Below are 20743 nucleotides of genomic sequence, written 5' to 3'. Positions count from 1 at the left end.
GGCTCAGTGGGAATCAGCATTGCAGAAAGCATCCCTTTGCATTCTGAGCCTGTGGCTCTGTAGTCACTGGCTTGAGCTGAGAAGCCAAGTTTTTTTGGTGTCTCACACACACTAGCAGCAGCAGTGTCAGCTTGGAGAAATCTAAGCTGATGGTCCCCTGGCATCTCGAATCAACCTTCCACAGCAATCTGCTTGAAGAGTCCCCAATACTGACCATAACCTGTTCTTAGAAATGAAGTTTGATTGTAGTTCAGCCACTCTCATTCATATATATTTTATTTTTCATGCTACAGTAGAAGCAATAGCAACATATTTGGATAAAGTTTAAAACATGATTGACAAAGTTTATAATATTTATCATCTAGCCCTTTTCAGAAGTTGGCTTACTCCTGGTCCAGAATTAGAAGAGACCATGTTTTTATTTATTTACATTGGAGCAAAATTCAGAGTCCTAGGAAGTCCAAAGTGTTTGAGGCCAGGCAGAGTCCCAAGGCTCTCTATGTGAGGATGGCCAAGTTGAGGCTGACTCATGGTGATGGGTGATAAGGGAGCCCGAAGGCACTGCTGGAAAGTGTCTGAGCTGCTGGTGTAGGCCCTTCCAGAGAGGAGAAAACTCGGCCATGAGTAATTTAGGCAAGAAGCACCACACTGGGCAGGGAACAGTACACACCCATGCTTTTTTCCCCCCCAAGGATAAACAGAATGTAGGAACAATTTGGCATTGCCACCAATGCCAGCACTTGGCATTGGTGAGGTTGGGTTGTAGACATAGCCTCACCAGGAGGTCTAACCACCACTCACACAGTGGCAGCAATGGACAACAGTGTGGGATGGGGAAAGCTGGTGTGGCTGCGGCACCCACTTTCCCCAAGGCTTCTGTGCGCTGGAGGTTGGCTGGGCGGGCAGCACTGTGCACAGAGTTACTTCCTACTTCGGGGAGTGGGGCATGTGCTCACATGTACAATCAAAAGGCCAGCCAAAAACCTTCCAAACATTTGAACTGTTTACTGGAGACAGTGCTACAAAAGGTGGTTCTGGTCATTTATGGAGGGATGCATGCAGCCCTTAGAGTGTGCTTTTTAAAGTCAGAGAACCTCACACCCAATTCCCTATCACACTTTATAACCTGCTACTTGCAACTGCAGGCAATGAGTCCTCTTACACAAATCAGTCCAGAGGGGATGGTCTACAGGCTTGCTTACTCCCACGGACCGGCCGTGCAAGAGTGTGCAAAACTACATTTCATAACTCAGATTATTTTGTAGTGTGAAAGGCATTGGTTATTCATGCTAAACCCTTATAAGGTTTACTAGCCAGTTGTGTGTAAACTCAGATTTTCAAGTGCTAAATGGCTTCAAAGCAAGGCATTCTGCTGTCTGACACAGGTTGGCAGCTGTCCTATGAAGCTATCATATCCACAGGGAGCAGGATTTCAGGATTCCAGGGTCTATGGTCCCTGTTGACTGTCTGTGGGGAACCAGGAAGGCATGCATTCTGTACTGCACACTGAACTCTGATAGGAGTCACTTGGTGTCCTTCTCCCATTCAACATTTTGGCTTTAGTTACATTACTTTCATAGTATGAGCAACTGTTACATCAGCTCTGGCTGAATACTTTTTTTTTTTTTTAATTTCAAATAATTACATGAAACATTAAATTGTATAATTGAGCATTCAAAAATAGATTAAATAGATTTTATGATTTAAATGTGTTGAAAATTTATTTCCATAAAAATTTCAGTTCTTTTTTTCTGAGCCTTTAGAAATATGCCACCTATCAGTTAAGGATAGATGGCATGACAAACATGCTAATGATCTCCCAAGATAGATAATTAAGTTCTTGTCAGAGCAGGCAAATGGGACCAAGATCACCCTGTGAACAAAGAGCAGCAGGCAGTGGTACCCAAGTTTCTGTGACTGAGTCTGTCTGAAAACTAAGACACGCTCAGATGTAGAACTCCTCCATGTCATTATCCTTGGGACCAGCTGTTGTTGGGGGCAGGAGCACATCTTGGCCACACTGTGTGGCTTTGGAGTCATGACAAGGGAGCTGTGGGGATGACTCTGTGAGCAAGGAGACACCAGAAGCCGAGAGAGCAGGAGTAGTTATTTCTGCGGGGCTGGGAGACCCTTTGATGAGGAAAGGACGGGAATCCCACAAGATGTCTGGGCTCACCTCACTGGCAGCAGGCAGTGGTTCTTCCTTGGGACTCTTGGGTGCTGGCCAGTGGTTGCTACATTTCTTGGAGGGGAGGGATGACTCTACTGTGTTGCAAAACCTACTGGGTGCAGAATACGCAGAGACCACAGACAGGTCTGAAGAGGACAGCCGCAGGCCCGTGTCCACATCTGTCTCCTGGGCCCCCTCTAAGTCATCAATGGACAGGAGGTGGCCGGGTCTCCACTCTGATGCACTATGTCTCTGGGGACCAGTCAGCGGCGGCTGTGGTTCAGTTGGGGAGGGGCCTCCACTGGGCAAACAAAACAAAGATTTGCTCCTCTGGAAAGACCAGGTAGGGCTGGAGGTGCTTGCCTGTGGGGTACACTCCTGCTTGTTCCTGGGAAGCAGGGCCACCGGGCTAGACCCCAGGGATGGGCTGTTCTGCAGGGCTGTCTGGCTGCTGCCCTGTGCTGTGCTTGGGGTGTGGATGGTTGTTGAAGGTGTGGGATGAGGCTTCTTCTCAGAGGAGTGGTGTGCTCTGCTGCCCCTGGGGACCTTCTTGTGTGTCCTCTGTGCCTGTGGAGAGAGGGCTCCATTAGTCAGCGGAGAAACTGGGGCTCACTGTTAAATGCAGCATGAAGCATGTTGCCATTCATTGGAAACTTCCAACTCTGTCTAGGAAGCTGTCTCCAAGACTGAGAAATACAGCTGACTCCTTGTTGTGACAGGAATCGTGCTGTGTAAAGTCCACATGTGAATGTACCGAGGAACGAGGGTGCAGAGCAGCTGACAAATGGAGATGAGACTCCTTAGACATCTCCCTGCACTCCCCAAAGCTCTGCTACCTCTGTTTCTGCTTTCCAGCTTGGCGCACACAGCAAGGTTTTAGCTGAGGGAAGACTAAACGCTGCCCACACTCTTTCGCATTTCTAAGGGTTTCTCATTCTTTGGACTTGTCTGTGGGGTACATTTACTTGTTGACTTTAAGCAATATGATTTCCTGTCACAATGAGTAACCAGTTGTATCCCCTCACCCCTAGATTGAGATATGCTTGAACAATATGAGAGCACATCAGCAAGGGACCAGATGCCAGCACGTATGGTTTCCCAGGTGTCTTGTGACTCTTCCTGGAGAGACATGAGCAAACATCTATTTGACCAGACAGGGTACTGATGATACATTAAGTCCAGCTTGGTGGGCCAATGAGTTCACTGGGTTGCTTACAGTAGCCACTCCATGGTAGCTATATCACCAAAAAAGCTCAGCCCAGCATGAGTGATGGATGACTCACAAAACCTGTATCCTTTGCTATCCCTACCCAACTTGCGTGGGGCTTCATGGAAGAGAGTCTCTCCCCAGCAACTGTTTACTGTTTTTATCACCTTGGAAAGGGCCTTGTGAATCTCAATTTTCTCAGTGTCCTAAGACACTCAACTTCCTGCAGCTCCTTCCAGGAGGGACTGTGTCTATTCAGAGAAAGTAGTTTCTCAACACCAAGACACAATCTAGTATGGGCAGTATGTTTTCCACAAAAGAGAAGGTGTTGGGGTGTGGGGTGGGGGTCAGCATTTATTTACATGCTGATAGGAACTACAGGTTCCTTTCTACACTTTAACTTTCAGGAATTAGGTACAAGAAGGGGAATTGTTGCCTCCTGATGAATTGTGAGGATGCTTGGTAGGGAAGATGGTTTTACCTTCATCTCCTCACTCTGCCCATGTTTACCCACTAGCCCTGCTCAGCTTAGCAGTTCACCAGGACCTGGTACCTTCCGCATGAAACCGGGCACTTTGATCATACACATTTCACCCCCCTCTGCTTCTCTCCAATTATTCCTCTGGCCCAGAACCAAGATTATAATGCAAAGTTTCAATTAAACAATGGGTTTGAGGACAGTGGGTCTGGATTTATTTGGGAAAGGTGCACCTGCTCTAAGAATCCCCCAAATAACAAAGTTTCTGCCAGGGTTTTACTTCTGGTGCCTGCAGCTGTCCCCAGACCTGTCTCTCATCTCCTTTAGTAGCTAGAAGAGGTGGGCATTTGCTTCTAGCAAGCTGCAGAACTCATCTTCATAACAGACACTCCCACCTTCCCCAGCAATGAGGAACCTGGTTTCCACAAGCCACCTAGGAACTATTGTTCAGTAGGATATGTATCCATTGAGTACTTCTCATGGGCAAAGGCGGGGCAGCTACAATGGAAACAATTCCGGTTTGACCACAGGAATTTACTTTTTAAACATCATTGAAAGGATAGAAGGCAAAACCAACAGGAGACTAAAGGATGGGATGGTTGGCCCCTGAGGGAACTGGGAGAGAATGCATCTTCCCAGTGGGGCAGAGCAGACTTCAGTGGAGGTGGGTTCCGAATCACACACAATACGGGACATGGCATACCAAAACTAGGTGGCTTTCTAGCAGGATGGTGGTGTGTAGCAGGGAAGGAGTTGGATGGAGGCAGGGAGCCCATTCAGAAGTCATTGCCATGATGCTCCAGTTCTTACGTTTTAGGGATACCTAAGCTCTACCTGCGCCATACACACAGTCTATCCTCAGCCATGGACTCAGAGCAGAATCTCTTGGGATGGTCTGCTTTGGTGTTTCTCTCTGTATAGCTCAGTCTGCAGCCTGTTTTGCTTTTGTCCCCATGACTTGCTGACCCTATTCCATCTCCTAGGCCCTCCATGTCACAGTGGCATCCCAGAGCTGTTTTTATTAAGTATAACTTAAGGAACTAAAGTCAATCAGCAACAACAAGACTTCTGCAGGGCTGCAGAGATGGTTCAGGTGCTAAAGTGCTTGTTAACAATTGTGGGGACCTGAGTTTGGATCCTTAGCAGCCATGGAAAAAGACAAGCATGAGTCTGCCATCCCAGGGCTGGGGAGGGAGATGGGCAGATCCCTGGAGCTTACTGGCTAGTCGGCCTAGCTGAAATGGTAAGCCTAAGGTTCAGTGAGAGACCTGATCTCAAAACATAAGGAGGAAAGAGTTTGTGAAAGACACCTACTGTTGACCTATGGCCTCTCCATGAATGTGCACATGTGCATCCACACAAAACCGCATATGTACACCACACCTACAATACGATATTTTTCTCAGAGCCTAAATTTATGGATGCTTAAAGAATATCATGCAAGGCCCACGTGCCCCTGAGACAAACCAGCTGTTGTGAGACAAACCAATTTTCACCATCACTTAAGCTTGGCTGGGTAAGAGAGAAAACAGGATGAGCTTGTTGGGGGAAGGAAGCCCTGAGGGATGGAGACTTCTTCAGAGTCTGGAAAGGCACTGTTCCCCCAGGTACCCAAGTGTTGTCTGCTTATTGACAAGCATGAGCCACAGTGCAGCCGCTGCTTCAGCATCTCTATGGTTCTTAGTGAGGGAGCCTGCAGTCTGGATCGACTTGAAAAAGGAAGCTGGTGGGCACAGCTTTGGGGGATGCCGAAGATCAAGGTTCCTAGTCAAGAGGGAACCTACAAATTTGTCACTCTCAAGGAGCATGATGGAGTTAAATTTGGCTTAAAGTCCAGCATGGTAGGCAGGTGGACTGTGGGCTTTAGCAGGGGAGTTCATGCTTCCACAAGCCCACATGTGTTCTCTTTAGTTTCTACGACACCATGAAGGCAGGAGGCCAGAGAAACCCCGCATCCTGCTGCTCTGAAGAAAGCTGGCCACCACTCTGTTTGGCTGGGGAGTGCAACATTGTACAGTGGAGGTGCCTGCTGGGTGTATGTAACTCAGGCTGGTACAGTGCTATGGACAACCACAGGCATCCTGGGGGAAGGAGGCTGTGGAGCCTCTTCTACACCACCATCTTAGAGCCAGCGCTGATGAACATGGTGCATCTACCTGGCTGCAGGCTGAGGTCATTCTCTAGCTTTAGCCAGTAGGATCTCATCGGACTAAAGACAGCTCATCCATGTCAAGGATGGAGCCTCTCTGCTGTGTTTCCCCAGGGCTGGCACTGTTTGCTGCCTCTCTTGTCTGCTTGACTAGGAACAACAGGGGCTGAGAGTGAATCCAGAAACTCTACCCTAGTGGGATTTACCAGAGTGAAACGGGAGCTTAGGCCTTCAGTGTTTGGCTGCCAGCTCTCAGGGGTGCCCCCGTGAGCGCCAACAGTGTGTGAAGGCAGCCTCCCTCCCTTCTCTCTGGAGCAGTGTGGGCTGGATGCCCTACTGGAATTCACAAGCTCCTTTCCTCACTATTTAAGGAACTCTCTCACAGAGCAGAACAGCATGCATAAATTATCTGCTGAGGGCAACCAGCCAGGGAGACCTGGCCATGCTTCTCATGTCACCAGGAAATTGGAGTCCAGCTATGAGCTCGTCCTGAGAAGGCAGAACAGGCAGTTTTCTGATGAAGTGAAGCCGCCTCCTGAGCCGAAGCACCGTTCTCAAAGGCTCATTCCTAGACATGTAGAACCATTCCTTCTGTAAGTGCTAGTGGAGGTGATTGGGTCTCCCTTCCAGGGGCCTGGAGTGTCTCCCAGCTTGTTCAAGTTCAGGAAGTCCTGCCTCTGCCTCCTCTTTCTGAATAAGGCCATCCTCTCTTGTTCTGTCCTTGGCAAAACCATGGCTGGCACAGCACTGTCTGCTGTCTAATAAATCAAAGACAGACATTTGAACTCAAGGATTAATAACAATGAGGAGCATCTCAAGGAAACTGGGTAACTGAGTCATGAGAACCCGGGACTTTCCTCTACAGCAGGGGTTCCCCATAAGAAGGTGGGCTTTGCTCTCTGCTCACTTTCCTCTAGGAGGTGTCCATATTCTTTCTAAGGATACCCTCTATGGCCAAAGCCTATGTCCCCTTTTGAATGGTCAGGAGGAAAAGGCAAAGTCAGAGGAGAAGGACAAGGTCAACTTAGGTGGAGTCAGCCAGGTACAATTTGTAATCCCTGACATTTTGAGGCAGGAGGTTGGGAGACTGTGAAACAGATGACTAGCTGTGTGAATACTCGGTACTTTCAGGGGACTGGGGAGATGACTCGGCAGTTAAGAGCACAGGCTGCTCTTCCAGAGGACCCACATTTGACTCCCAATACCCACACGACAGCTCACAATGGTCTGTAAGTCCAGATCCAGAGGATCCAACACCCTCTTCTGGTCTCAGTGGCACCTGGCACTCATGTGGCACATAGACTTACACGCAGGCAAAACATCCATGCACATAAAATAAAAATTAAAAGAAAAATGCTAGTAGTTGAAGCCAATTTATCTGGAGTGTCATTTCCTACCCCCTTTCCTTTCCACCTTATGGAACTGTGAGGCTTCCTGTAAAACCATTGGTTAGAGCAATGTGTTAGCTTTACTCCTCACAATGGCGGGCGGCATGACTCAGGTCTAGAGAGGCATGTACTCCCTCCCTAGCTTTGGTAAAATGTCATCCAAGTGAAGATGATTCACCCCAGCTGAACTCCTGACAGACTATGTCTTCACTCTGGCGTCTCCCCACAGCTGAGTGATTCCTAAGAGCAACCCCTGGGTGTGGCCCTAGGCTAACACCCTCCTTAGCAAGCTAGCTCTGTAAGACCCTTCCTTCCTGTCAGCTGTGCTTTCTGAAATCCCATCCTGTGTGCTCTGGCCATTGGGAACTTCCAGTTCTATTCTGAAACACCAAAACTTCATTCACGCCTTCACGAATGCTGCTATCTATCTCTGCTTAGACACCTGCCATTCCTCTGAGTCAAAGTGCAACAGGATGCTGAGAAAACTTATTGGCCACCTCTCTTCTGCACAGTAAGAAGTGTTCAGTCTCTTGGGCACATTAATAGGAACAGGGTTTCTAGACACCAGGTATGCATATATTTAGTGTTAATAGGTACTTTTAAACACTCCAGAACTGATGGTAAAAAATGTATAATTCTTCCAGGCATTTAAATGTATTTCAATTACTTCACACTTCACCAAGATCTGGTATTATCATTGTATTTAGTTTTAGTCCTTCTGGTGGGCAATAGTGCTTCATCTTTATATGAATTTGTATGTCTCTAATGACCATGCCACTTCTGTCTCCAGGGTCTCCCTATGTAGTCCAGGCTGGCCTCAAATTCAGGATCCTTCTGCTGCGGCCCCGAGGGTTGGAATTACAGACCTGTACCACCATGCCTGACTTCAAGGGCATCTTTCCATGCCCATTGACCATGCAGATGACTCTGTGTGTCATCTTTGGACATACTGTGGACTTAATACTTTAAAGAAAACATAAGCATCACAGATATTACCAACCCACCTGGAACTTGTGGTTTTATTCTGATTGTTTTTATGATTAAACACTTTTATTTTTAATAAAGACATTTACATGTTTGTTTTTTAATGCTGCTGCTATTGTGCTATTTTAAGAATGAGTTGTGGGTGCAGGTGAGGTGACTGGGTGTTTGCTATGCAAGCATGAAGCCTAGGTCTGATCCCCAGAACCTCTAGTGAAAAGGGGCAACTGAGCCCTGGAAGTTGTCTTCCGACCCTCATTCCTGCCGTACCTGCAAAGCTGGGCCCACGCATGCACACATGCATGCAGGAACTTGCTTCTAAAACTCTTTATCAAGGTCATTTTAAGTGCTTTATGTGTATGTTAAAATATATCATGAAATAGTTATTTGGTTTTTGTTTTGGTTTGGTTTATTGAGACAGGGTTTCTCTATATAACCCTGGCTGTCCTGGAACTAGCTCTGTAGACCAGGCTGTGTTCAAAATCAGAGATCTGCCTGCCTCTGCCTCCTGTGCACTGGGATTAAAAGCATGTACCACCATGCCTGGCCTTGTCATTTGGTTTTGATAGGGAAAAGTCACAAGGATTCTGGTATTAAACTAAGACAGCAGCTACAGCTAATGGTAGAGAACAGTTGTTCTATGTGAGAAACATCTGCAAAGTGCCTCAGGAATCTGCTTTGGGTAACAACAGTTGGAACCACTGGGAAAATGGAGCAAAGGAGGTCTGGGAGACACCAAAGAGAGAGGGAGAGAGCTCCTAGGAGTGCTGTGAGCCGCCATCATCATCATCATCATCATCATCATCATCATCATCATCAAGCGCGCGCGCGCACACACACACACACACACACACACACACATCCACTATGGAGAACACACAGTCTTTCAATTGTCCCTGGGGCATTCTTCACTCTCCTGCCAGCACTAGTATAAAGAACCCTGCTACTTGTGTCTTGAAGCCTGTCAGGGGAGATAGGGTTTGTGGAATCACAATGATTCCAGGAGTGGCATGTAAAACAGCACCTTGCCCTTCTAGGCTCCGTGTGCATTCCCACCCTTACCCCTGTGCTGTGTTTACAGGTCTAGTGTGGCAGGTCCACATTTCCAAAGAATGAGCCTCTGCCCCCTGATCCCCTGGCTGTCAGTCAGTCTGTCTGTCTGTCTCTCTCTCTCTTGTGTGTGTGTGTGTGAATATATATTTACAAAAACAGCAGTTTGGTTAGTCCAACTGCTTTGTGTGCATATGCAACAATAAAACTTGATTATTAAACAATTGACAATATGGAGGTTCCATTGTTGTTTGTGTATTCTAACAAAATTTACTTACAAAAATAGATAGTGGGCCATATTTGGCCTATGGCCTTTAGCTTGTTGACTTTGGCCAATTGCTTTTCCGATAGACCGTAAAATCAATGTTCTAGTTTTATCAACCTCTTACCTAAGCATGAATTAGGATTACTGTCTGCCTGTCTCTTTTCCAGCTTGGTCATCTTCCTCTGACCCCTCCTTACAGCCATGGCAACACCAGCCTGGAGCATTGGCTCTTGGCCATTTCATGGCTCACAGTGAAGACAACAGGCAGTCAGCAAGGACAGGAAGAGAGCATGCCCTGCTGCCCACTTGCATGCCTCCAGCTTCTCATGTGGTTCTGTTCAACTGGACCACCCAGTCTGCCACGAGGAGGGAAGAGGCTGGTCTGATGGAGAAAGCTTCAATCATGGGGAGCTTTGTGTTGTTTTGTTGTTATTGTGGTGTTTTTTTTCCCCCTGGACTTGAAAGCATTCATTCATGGATAACTGAATCACTACCATCTTCCATAGATTAGAAATAGGCCATTAGAATTCAAAGGCAGCATTACTGGAAGACTGGGCTGGCTGACCACATCGGAAAAGGAATACTAATGAAGTGGCCTGCCAAACATCTCCCAAACTTCTACTGGCCTTGGCTGGCCTTATATTATGGCTTAGACGACAGCTGGTAAACTCCTAGCACCTTAAACTTGGGCAATTCACAGCACCATTGGACAAATGGCTACATGTTTTTGCCAGAAATGATACTGGAGAAATTGTCTCAAGACTGAGGTTGTCACCAACATACACCAGGAGGAACAGAATAGTTGAATTTATCCCGTGGCACGGGTCAGCACTTCACAACCCTGAGTACATCTGGGAGGCTTAAAAAAAAACCATTCAACTCTGTAGCAGCAGAAACAGCCTCTCTCTCTCTCTCTCTCTCTGTCTCTCGCTCTCTGTCTCTCTCTCTCCCTCTCCCTCTCTCTCTCTCTCTCTCTCTCTCTGTGTGTGTGTGTGTGTGTGTGTGTGTAGGGGGGAGGGTGGTGCGGCAGGCAGGGTGTATGAAGCTCCTTGGGTAACTTTAATGTCCAGCCAGAGCTGTGACTTCTTTGACTTTCTGATGGCTTCTCATGCCTCACCTTTTTCTTTTCTTGTCCAAGGTTCCACAGCCATTTCTATGGCCACTGAAAGGGCTGACTTGAATGGCTATGTGTTTTTGTGACTACAAACTAGAACTGTAAGAACACCTTTTGCTGATCTACATGAAGTAAGTGTTTGCAACTTGCTAGCTCCAAAAGTTGGCTCTGGAACACAGAGACCCAGAGAGTTATGGGGAGGGGACCATGGCTTTCCTCTTTGTCTAGTCTCCAACTATGGCAGTTCACTTTTAGCATGTGCTCCTCCATTTTTATACAAGTATTTTGGCTAAGTTACACTGAACTTGTCTTTTAGTTCACCTGTCTGGGGAATAAGATGGCAATGGGAATTTCACTGCCACATCCCCTTCTCCATAACCTTTTACCTTGTCCTTATCTACAAGTCTGTTTTGTTTGTTTGTTTGTTTTTTTAAAGATTTAGTTATTGTGTATACAATGTTCTGCCTGCATGTTGTCTTCAAACCAGAAGAGGGCACCAGATCTCATTAGAGATGGTTGTGAGCCACCATGTGGTTGCTGGGGCTTGAACTCAGGACCTATGGAAGAATACCCAGTGCTCTTAACCTCTGAGCCATCTCTCCAGCCCTGTAAGTCTTTTTTTTTTTTTTTTTTTTTTTTTTAACAACAAAGCTTGCTTGTTAGCCTTGAACCTCATCAGTTCCAACTATTTCTACAGCTTTAGGAGTTTGCTCTTGTGAGACCATCTATTCATTCACTTAAAACAGAGGACAGCTACTGAATACATTTGTAATTTGAATACCGGGAACACCAAGACTGCTTACATCAGAGGAGATCAACTGACTCTCACAGAACAAAGAACTCTCCCAGAGTTCTCACAGCCCAGGCTGCACAAAAGCTCCAGGGGCCTTCCTCAGAGCACAGGTAGTCATGGCTATTGGAGAGACTGAGGAGTAAAGACAGATTAATTTTCCTCATAAACCTCCTGGGAGATAGTGTTGACTACTGAGCTTGGTCTAATACCAGTGTTTCTATTTCACAGAATTGGGGTCGGCACCCCAAAGTTTCCTGTGTTTATATGAGGTGCCCTAGGAGTGTGTCAGGAATCCCATCCACCCTAAGGTACTCTCCTGGCCAGAATCTGTGTGGGCTTTTCTGGGTGGTAAACTGTAAATAAAAATATCAAATAACAACAACTTGAAAACCTGAAGTGCTCATTATTTAAGAAGCAGGTGCAGAAGCGCCTAGAGATGGAAGAACTCGATATTCAAAAAGGATGGTGATTCTCACCAAGCACAAGGTAAAATGCAAGCAGCTTTGTATGGCATAAATGATGAATGTATTTTCAGTGTGTCAATAATCTGACATTGGGTAAGTTGGCATTTGTCTGAAGACACACCAGCCATTTTTATCTCCTAGGGACAAAGGCTGGAGGACAAATCTGGGCCTAGGGTCTTTGAGTGAAATTGGGACAATCCTGGAGTCACAGATGGCCTTCAAGGGGGTGGGGCAGATCCCCATCTTACAGGCTTACTTTGGGAACACAGTGAGTTAGACTAGGATCCTAGAGCTGTTCACTGATTCTTAACTCTCCTGGCTTAATAATCAGGTCCTTAGAACTTCTCCAGGGCTGGGACCAACCTTGGTTCTACCTGGACCAGTCCTAACTGGAATTAAATTTCTTTCATTTTCCAGAGTGAGGACTGATTTCAGATAATCAGTTCAGATTCTGGAGCATCAATGCAAGTGCTCTTGATCTGCGCGCTCGCTCTCTCTCTCTCTCTCTCTCTCTCTCTCTCTCTCTCTCTCTCTCACACACACACATACACCAAAAAAAACTACCACCCAAAGCTCCTAATTACAGTGTGTGTGTGTGTGTGTGTGTGTGTGTGTGTGTGTGTGTGCCACAGTCCATGTGTGGAGAACAGTGGACAACTTCTCTCTACTATGTGGGTCCCGAGGTCATCATGCTTATAGCAAGTGCCTTTATCTGCTGTCTTAGGGGTTTTATTGCTGTGAAGAGACACCATGACCACAGCAACTAAGAAAACATTTCATTGGGGCTGGCTTACATTTTCAGGTTTAGTCCCTTATCATCTTGGTGGGAAATATGGCAGCATGCAGGCAGACATGGTGCTGGAGAGGGAGCTGAGAGTTTTATATCTTGATCTGCAGGCAGCAGAAGTGAACTGGCTGGAGCTTCTCAGACTTCAAAGCCCCCCCTCCTCAGTGACACACCTCCTCCAACAAAGCCACGCCTATCCCAACAAGGCCACACCTACCCCAACAAGGCCACACCTATCCCAACAATGCCACACCTGGTAATAGTGCCATGCTCCATGGGCCAAGCATTCAAACACATGACTCTGTGGGGGCCATTCCTATTCAAACCACCACATCTGCTAAATCATCTTGCTAGCCCCCAAAAGCTACTTCTGAAGCTGAATATTTAGGGCAAAGAATATAGCTCAGTGGTAGGTCATTTGCCTGGTGAGCGTGAAGCCATGTGTTCACTCTCTAGCATCACAAGATAATAATGATAATGACGTGGTGTTAATTAGAACTGTCAGTTTTTATTGGGTGGGTGGGTGGGTCTATGTGCTTGTTGTACCTGCATGTGGAGGTCAGAGCAGGGCTTTGCCTACCTCTCTTTATCCTCCTCTGTGTTACCACCTTGAGACAGAGCCTCCCAATAACCAGAAGCTTGCTTGCCCTTTGTGCTAGGCTGGCTGATTAGCAAGCTCTAGGAATCCACCAGTCTCTATCTGCCAATACAGTGGATACAGACACATGCAGCCACCATGCTTGGCTTTTTATGTGAGTGCTGGGGATTCAAATTCACATCTTCATGTTTGCATAGCAAGTGCTCTGAGTCTCCAGCCATCTCCCCAGCCCCCAAAGCTATCCATTTTGCTTATAGTTGATTTCAGTTCAATTTGCAAATCTTATTACACTATTAACAAATCTGCAAATGTTAGCAAGAATTGCTTTAAAGGGGCCTTTTGAGGCTGAATTAATTTCCTCTAACACATTAAAAATGCATTGGATGCATTTATGTATTTAGTGGATTGACTTGTGTTTTCATTAGGGATGCCTGGAAGGGAACCCAGGGCCTCACACATGCTAAGTACAGTCTTTTACTGGCCTTACCTGCAGCAGTCCTAGTAACAAAATCTGCAATCATTTACTTAATAACTTGTAGGTTTAATCAACTAAGCATCTAAACAAGTGACCATTCTCTTCCAAATTGCTTCAATTTTACACATTTGCTAAAATTTAACTCATATGCTTCAACTTAAATTTTTTTTTCTTTTGTGATGGTGGTGGTGGTATGAGGGTTTGTACTTAGGGGCTTGCACCCTAATAAGCAAAGAGCTTATGGTAATTGTAAATGACATTTTAAAATCAGAATAACAAGTTCCTGATTTAAAGATTAAATTCTCTATGTGGTGGTCTGAATGAAAATGGCCCCCACAGACTCATAGGGAGTGGCATTATTGGAGGTGTGGCCTTGCTGGAGGAAGTGTGTCATTGGGGAGCTTTGAGGTTTCAGAAGTTCAAGCCAGGCCTAGTGGCTCACTCTCTCTTCCTGCTGCCTGCTAATCCAGATGTAGAACTCTCAGCTCCTTCGACAGTACCATACTGCCATGCTGCCCACCTGATGATAATGGACTAAACCTCTAAAACTGTAAGCCAGCCCCAATTAAATGTTTTCCTCATTAAGAGTTGCCATAGTCATGGTGTCCCTTCACTGCAGTAGACACTCTAACTAAGACACTCCAAATTTCACCAAATCCTTAAAATACCAAACAAAATTGTTTCTCAACTTAGTATAAAAATGCCAGTATCATGAGTTTAATTTACCATTGTATTTTCAGTCTTAATTCTAAGGTTTTCTGAGACTAGGTAAGAGTTCACCAGTATTGGTGTTCCATTCCAAGCAGTTTGGGGGATGTTTTTTTTTTTTTTTTTTTTTTTTAGCTGATTGAGCCTGGGAGGTGTCCCAGCAAGGAGGGACAAGGACCCCTTTTACTGTTGTTATAGCTGGGATTCCCCAACTTAAGGGGGTTTGGCTCTATGGCCCATCTCCTTGCACTTACATCAGTATCTATTTCCACCCTTCTCAGACTCTGCAACCCCCATGGCTAATTCCCACTGCTTCTCATCAGCTCTGCCAGGCCTGTGGTTCTCCTCTATTACTTACATACTTGACTGAATTTTATATCTCTCAAAACTTGATTGCCTCTGCAGCCCTCTGGTACCAGGGTGCTCTTGGGTTCATGGAAGAGAACCTAGAAGATCCAGCCATTTGGAATGTCCCACTCAAACGCAGTACCAAAGGCCTGACTGCAAGGCAGCTAGGCAACTGAGGGGGGAGGTCAGAGGTCAGCAATAGTACTCACAGTGGTTGCACTATTAGACTTTTGTGGTGGATGAATAAGGACGGCCCCCATAGACTCATATATCTAAATGCTTAGTCACTAGGGAGTAGAATTCTTGGACAGAATTAGAAGGATTAGGAGGTGTGGTCTTTCTAGAGGAAGTGCATCACTGGGAGGCTTTGAGGTTTTCAAAAGCCCACACCTAGCCCAGGCTTTTCTCTGTCTGTCTCTACTGTCCTGTGGATCAGGCTATAGCTCTGAGCTACTGCTCTAGTACCATACCTGCCGCCACGCTCCTTACCATGATGGTAATGAACTAAGATCTGGAAGTGTAAGCAGACTGCCAATTGAATGTTTTCTTTTAGAAGAGTTGCGTTGGTCATGGTGTCTCGTCACAGCATTAGAACAGAGACTGAGACTTCAAAGTATCTTTCAAGGCAGGTAGGTTCCCTGCTGGCTTCCATGAACCTACAGCATCACTCATGGGCCATCTTTCAAGGCAGGTAGGTTCCCTCTCTGGCTTCCATGAACCTACAGCATCACTCATGGGCCACAAGCCTCCAGTCTCTATATCCTCCTGAAGTCCTGGTTCTACATGTTCATGTCATACAATCCTGTTCCTGCCACCTATGTGACTGTGCCAAGGATGGACATCTGGTAGAAGGGAAAGCAATTAGCAGGCTAGCTTTCTGGATTCTCCCATCCCACCAGACACAGAGGAAAATAGTCACACCAAAATTTTAGTGAGAGTCTGAGGTTTTATCCAAAAGAAAAACTGTTAGTTCTGATATGTCCCCATTTTCTCATGTGAAAAATTAGAGCCCATCTTTTAAGAACACTGGGAAGCTGTAAAACTGTCTTTAATAGTGATCAAGCTCTGGAAACTTTCTCTTTGTCCTTAATAATATTTCCTCAACTGTTTGCATCCTTCCTCTTTGTGTGTGTGTGTGTGTGTGTGTGTGTGTGTGTGTGTGTGTGTGTGTGTGTGTGTAGGGTTTATTTTACCATACAGCTCATAGCAAATCATGAAAGGAAGTCAGAGCAGGAATCAGGAGGCAAAAACTGAAGCAGAGGCCATGGAAGAATGCTGCTTACTGGCTTTCTCTGCTTTCTTATACACCCTAGGACTACCTGCCCAGTGACAGCACCACCTACATTGGATTGGGCTCTTCCAAATCAATCATTAATTAAAAAAAAATGCCCTATACAGGATTACCTACAGGTTACTTTGATGGGGGTCTTTTTGTCAATTGAGGTTCCCTCTTTTTAGAAGACTCCAGCTTCTAAAGTTGACAAAAAGCTACCCAGTGCAGCAGGAATTCAGGACAAACCAGAACAAGGGCTATGTCTAAACCAAAGGTCCACTGGCCTCTCTTGATGGGCTCACATGAGCATCCATCTACTCATGCTCCTTGCTGTTCTTGATCTACAAGGCTGAAGTCAACAGCAATGAACCCAGAATCTGTTTTTAGTCATTTGGATAGCTGTTAGGATAGTTAGAGTCACACTGTGATGTCCCTCCCAGACGGCTGCTAGAGAGGAAGAGAGAGAAAATATTTAATCATCATGTGTCTTTTTAGGTTAAAAGCAATAGTGGGCCTATCTCTTGGTGGCAGGTAGGTGCTGCCGTGTGGAATTAAGCTCAGGTCTGAAATATTGTATCTAGGCAGCATTTTTCTTATCAAGAAGAAAAATAATTAGTAAAACATAGTTGTCTAAATGGCATCTTATATATAGACTGATGTCTATTATCTGGGGAGTGCAATCCACTGGACTATTAAAAAAAACATATTGATCATTTAAGTCTTTGGTTATATTTTCTTGCTGGATGTTTAAGACCATGTAGGTGGCCATTAACTAACTCTGTTCTGTTTGTTTTCTGAGAGACAAGATCTATGTCCCCGGCTGTCCTGGAACTCTCTATGTAGACCAGGCTGGCAGTGAACTCAATGAGATCCACCTGCCTCTGTCTCGAGAGTGCTGGGATTAAAGGCATGCACCACCACTTCTAGATGGTCACTGTTTTTTACTGCTAAGGCCAGCTCAGGATCAGGTCGTCAGTGTCTCTTGGGTTTGGCAGGGCACCACTGGCTCCTCTGGACTTCCCTTTGCTAGCTGCTCCCCTCATGAGAAGATAAGTCAAGGGCCTTGCTTGACCATGGTTTCACCAGAAAGCACTGAGGAAGCAATCATCCATGTTGACCCTCTCCTTGTAGACCTGACACTGGTTAGAATCACCAGGTGGGGTCTCGATGGCTCTCCTGAACAGGTGCAATGCCACAGATACAGAACATTTGAGATGTGCGCTAGTCCCCTGGGGACTCACGGGTCCCTCCTTTTTAATTCCTGTCGCCGTCAGCATGGCCTCCAGTTGTGGAACACACAGGAGACTATTTATTCCAATCTGACACTTGTCACTTCTGTGCAGTAGTCAGAGAAAGCTGTGGCCAGACAAACATTTTCAACTGAACTGGATCAATGCGGACGTTTTTGTTTTCACAAGATCCAATCATCAGTGGCTCCCCTGATTTAAGCAGAGGTTTGACCTCAGTGTATTGGACTTTGACTTGAGAAATTTTAATATCATCTCCATCATCTCCAAGTCTCCTTCTTTACACACTTTAACTTACTTAGACCTTTGTAACTTGCCTGTGTTTTCTCTATGCACAAGCCCACCTTTACTAAAACCATTTACTGTTTTTTTCCCCCCTTAATACCACGAGGCACGTGACATTAATAAATACATTTACCATCTGCTGTGAGTATTTCCCCTGTCTGGGAGTAGAGGAGACTAGGCATTGTCTACACCCTTCTCATGAAGTCCCAGTGATGAACCAGAGTTTGATTTCACCCTGGGGAGCCAACAAGCTTATTGGATTCCCTTCTAGAACATGGGTGAGGAGTTACTGCAGAAGCCTGAGAGACTCCAAAGCAGCTGCACCCGAAAGTCTTTACCCAGCATAATGACAGCTTCCTCATAGGCATGGTGGAGTCCCCACTCCCTAGCCTAGATACTCTAGCTGGTCCCCAAACCACTAGGCCATGTGTAATTAGGACAGATTACAACTGACTAGGAAGAGAGGCTGGATACTGAGGAGGGATGATGACCCTGCCCAGACTTTCATTTGATGAAGGAGCATTGACAGTCAAAAGGTCCAGCTGTGGCGATTTCTGCACACAGAAGTCAGAAGATGGCAGTTTGGCACAGAACAGTGGTTCTCAACCTTCCTGATGCTGTGACTCTTTAATACAGTTGCTCATGCTGTGGTGACCCCCCAACCATAAAATTATTTTGTTGCTACTTCATAACTGTAATTTTGCTACTGTTATCTGATATGCTACCCCCAAAAGATTGTGACCCACAGGTTGAGAACCACTGGCTTAGAGGATAGTGTTGTGCAATGCTAGCTTAATGAAAGAAAGCAGAGCCAAAACCAAACACATAGGATAAATGTAATAAATTAATATTATCTGTATACATGCTTATTACTCCATGAGGCTGTGTAAGTTCCCAGGAAACCTTATGGTCCTCATAACTTTATGTAGTGTGGAGAGTCATTCACCATAACTGTGGTTTGAATTTTGAAGTGAGTGTAAGTAGCAGATAGAGAGAAGCAGCAGATATATAACAAAAATGGTTAAAGTGATGTTTTAACATTCAGCAGAACTCAACCAAGAAAGCCCAGTGAAAACCGTGGTGCAGAGCTACTCTAGTGATATTTGTTTTAGGAAGAGGGTCCTCTCTCCCCCTCCCCATGAGTGAGCCTTCCATTAGCTGTTCCTACTGTAGACCTTTTCATACCCTGAGATAAAGGACAATGACCTCTGTTGGAAATGCTCTCTCCCTTAGGTGTTCTCGGGGCACACTGTCTTTATTCTGGGCTGTTTGGTTATCTTCCCTTATCTCTGTCTCTAACTCTAGCCCCAGGAGATCTGATGCCCTTTCCTGGCATCCATGGGCACTCACACATGGGGTTCACAGACATGCATGCAGGTAAAGCACCCAAACACACAAAATAAAAATAATTTTTTTTTAAATTATAAAATAGGGTTGGGGATTTAGCTCAGTGGTAGAGTGTTTGCCTAGCAAGCACAAGGCCCTGGGTTCGATCCTCAGCTCAAAAAAAAAAAAAATTAAAAAATAACACTCGGTTTTGTAGGGTCATCTCTGATATCTTTAAATGTTATAAGGTCATGGGTTAGTGGCAGTCAGCACACATGGCTTCTTACAAGGACCAGGCCCACAGAAGTATTTGCTTTTACTGATGTCTAGCTGAGATCTTCCCTGGCTAGATTTGGATGTCAAGGTTAGAAGCCTATGCCCATAGTCATTTTTTAATGTGTCTGCATGCAAAAGTTAGAAGTTCCTTTTCTCTTATAAAGAGATCAGATTGTAGGACAATATAATACATTGTGATTTTCCCACAGAGGCCACCTTTTACCCTGCAGTGGCCAGGCCAGGCCAGTGTGTACTTTTAAACCTCAGCTTCCCTCCCTTCTTATAGATAGTTCTCTAGAAAGATGGAGCTCAGCGCTGAGTTTTGTCTATGAAAACTTAAGTGCATTCTTCCTTTGGCTATCAAGAACAAACACCCACTATGAAGAAGGGAGAATTCATTTATTTGAGATTAAACTACATCTGTGGTGAGCACCGTGTTTTGAATGTGAAATGTCCCCGATGGCTCATGGGTTGGAACACTTGGTCTTTAGATGATGCCACTGTTTGTGAAGCTTACGAAATGTTTAGGAGGTAAGGCCTCTTTGGATGAAGTGGGTCACTGGGGGTGGGTTTTGAGGTTTGACAGATAGTCCCACTTCCCTTTCTGTCCATTCTCTGCTTCCTGTCTGCAGAGGCAATGTCACCAGCTGCTTCTGGCTTTTGTCACCCCACCATGGTGGGCTGTCTCCCCTTGAACTGTAAGGATAAACCCTTCCCCAGAGACAAGTCATTCTTGTCCATCATTTTGTCATAGCCATGACAAAGACAGCTAATATACCGAGGAGATACCTTTAGCTGCGAGACCATAGCTCCAGGGGATGTACAGCTGCAACTCTGAGACCTTGTCTCTTTTCTGCAAGCGAGAGCCATTCCCTCCACTCAAAGTGGGGCAGCTTTCCCTCCCTAGTATAAAATGCAGCTTCTGTCTGATCCCAAGTTTTACATATGGGGGTTTCAGCCCACATGGTAGGTATATCAGCTATAGCCAAGAAGGCTGGACGCAGTTAGCCCAACACAGTACATCAACTGGGTTAGCCCAACACAGTGTATTAGCTACAGCCAGGGAAGCCAGACTGGGTCAGACCAACACTATATATCAGCTACACCCAAGGAGGATGGACTGGGTCAACCCAACATGGTAGGTACACCAGCTACAGCCAGGGAGGCTGAAATGGGTCAGCCCAACACAGTACATCAGCTACAGCCAACAAAGTCAGACTGGGTCAGCCCAACACAGTACATCAGCTACAGCTGTGGGTGGGTAGAGGCGCTTTCAGCCAAGGCCTGCTACAGAGGGGATATCTCAGCAAAATATAGAGCTGACCAGCACCTGCCACAGAAGTGGGCAGCTTCACCCCTGT

The 20743-nt window shown here is 45.9% G+C and overlaps 1 protein-coding gene across 1 annotated transcript in view; it reads right to left on the bottom strand.

The window, feature by feature from the left end:
- Positions 1-258: 258 nt before the first annotated feature.
- Fam124a (family with sequence similarity 124 member A) overlaps positions 259-20743 on the bottom strand; it is a 54744-nt gene continuing 34259 nt past the window's right edge. The window contains exon 4 of the mRNA XM_036199595.1: positions 259-2737. Within this exon, the coding sequence (XP_036055488.1) occupies positions 1946-2737 (792 nt within the window). The 3' untranslated portion in view covers positions 259-1945. The remainder of the gene's footprint in view (positions 2738-20743) is intronic.

Source organism: Onychomys torridus, chromosome 9, assembly GCF_903995425.1.
Source record: "Onychomys torridus chromosome 9, mOncTor1.1, whole genome shotgun sequence".
Lineage (NCBI taxonomy): Eukaryota > Metazoa > Chordata > Mammalia > Rodentia > Cricetidae > Onychomys > Onychomys torridus.
Note: the sequence above shows the minus strand (reverse complement) of the source record. Positions and strands in the feature narration are given on the sequence as shown.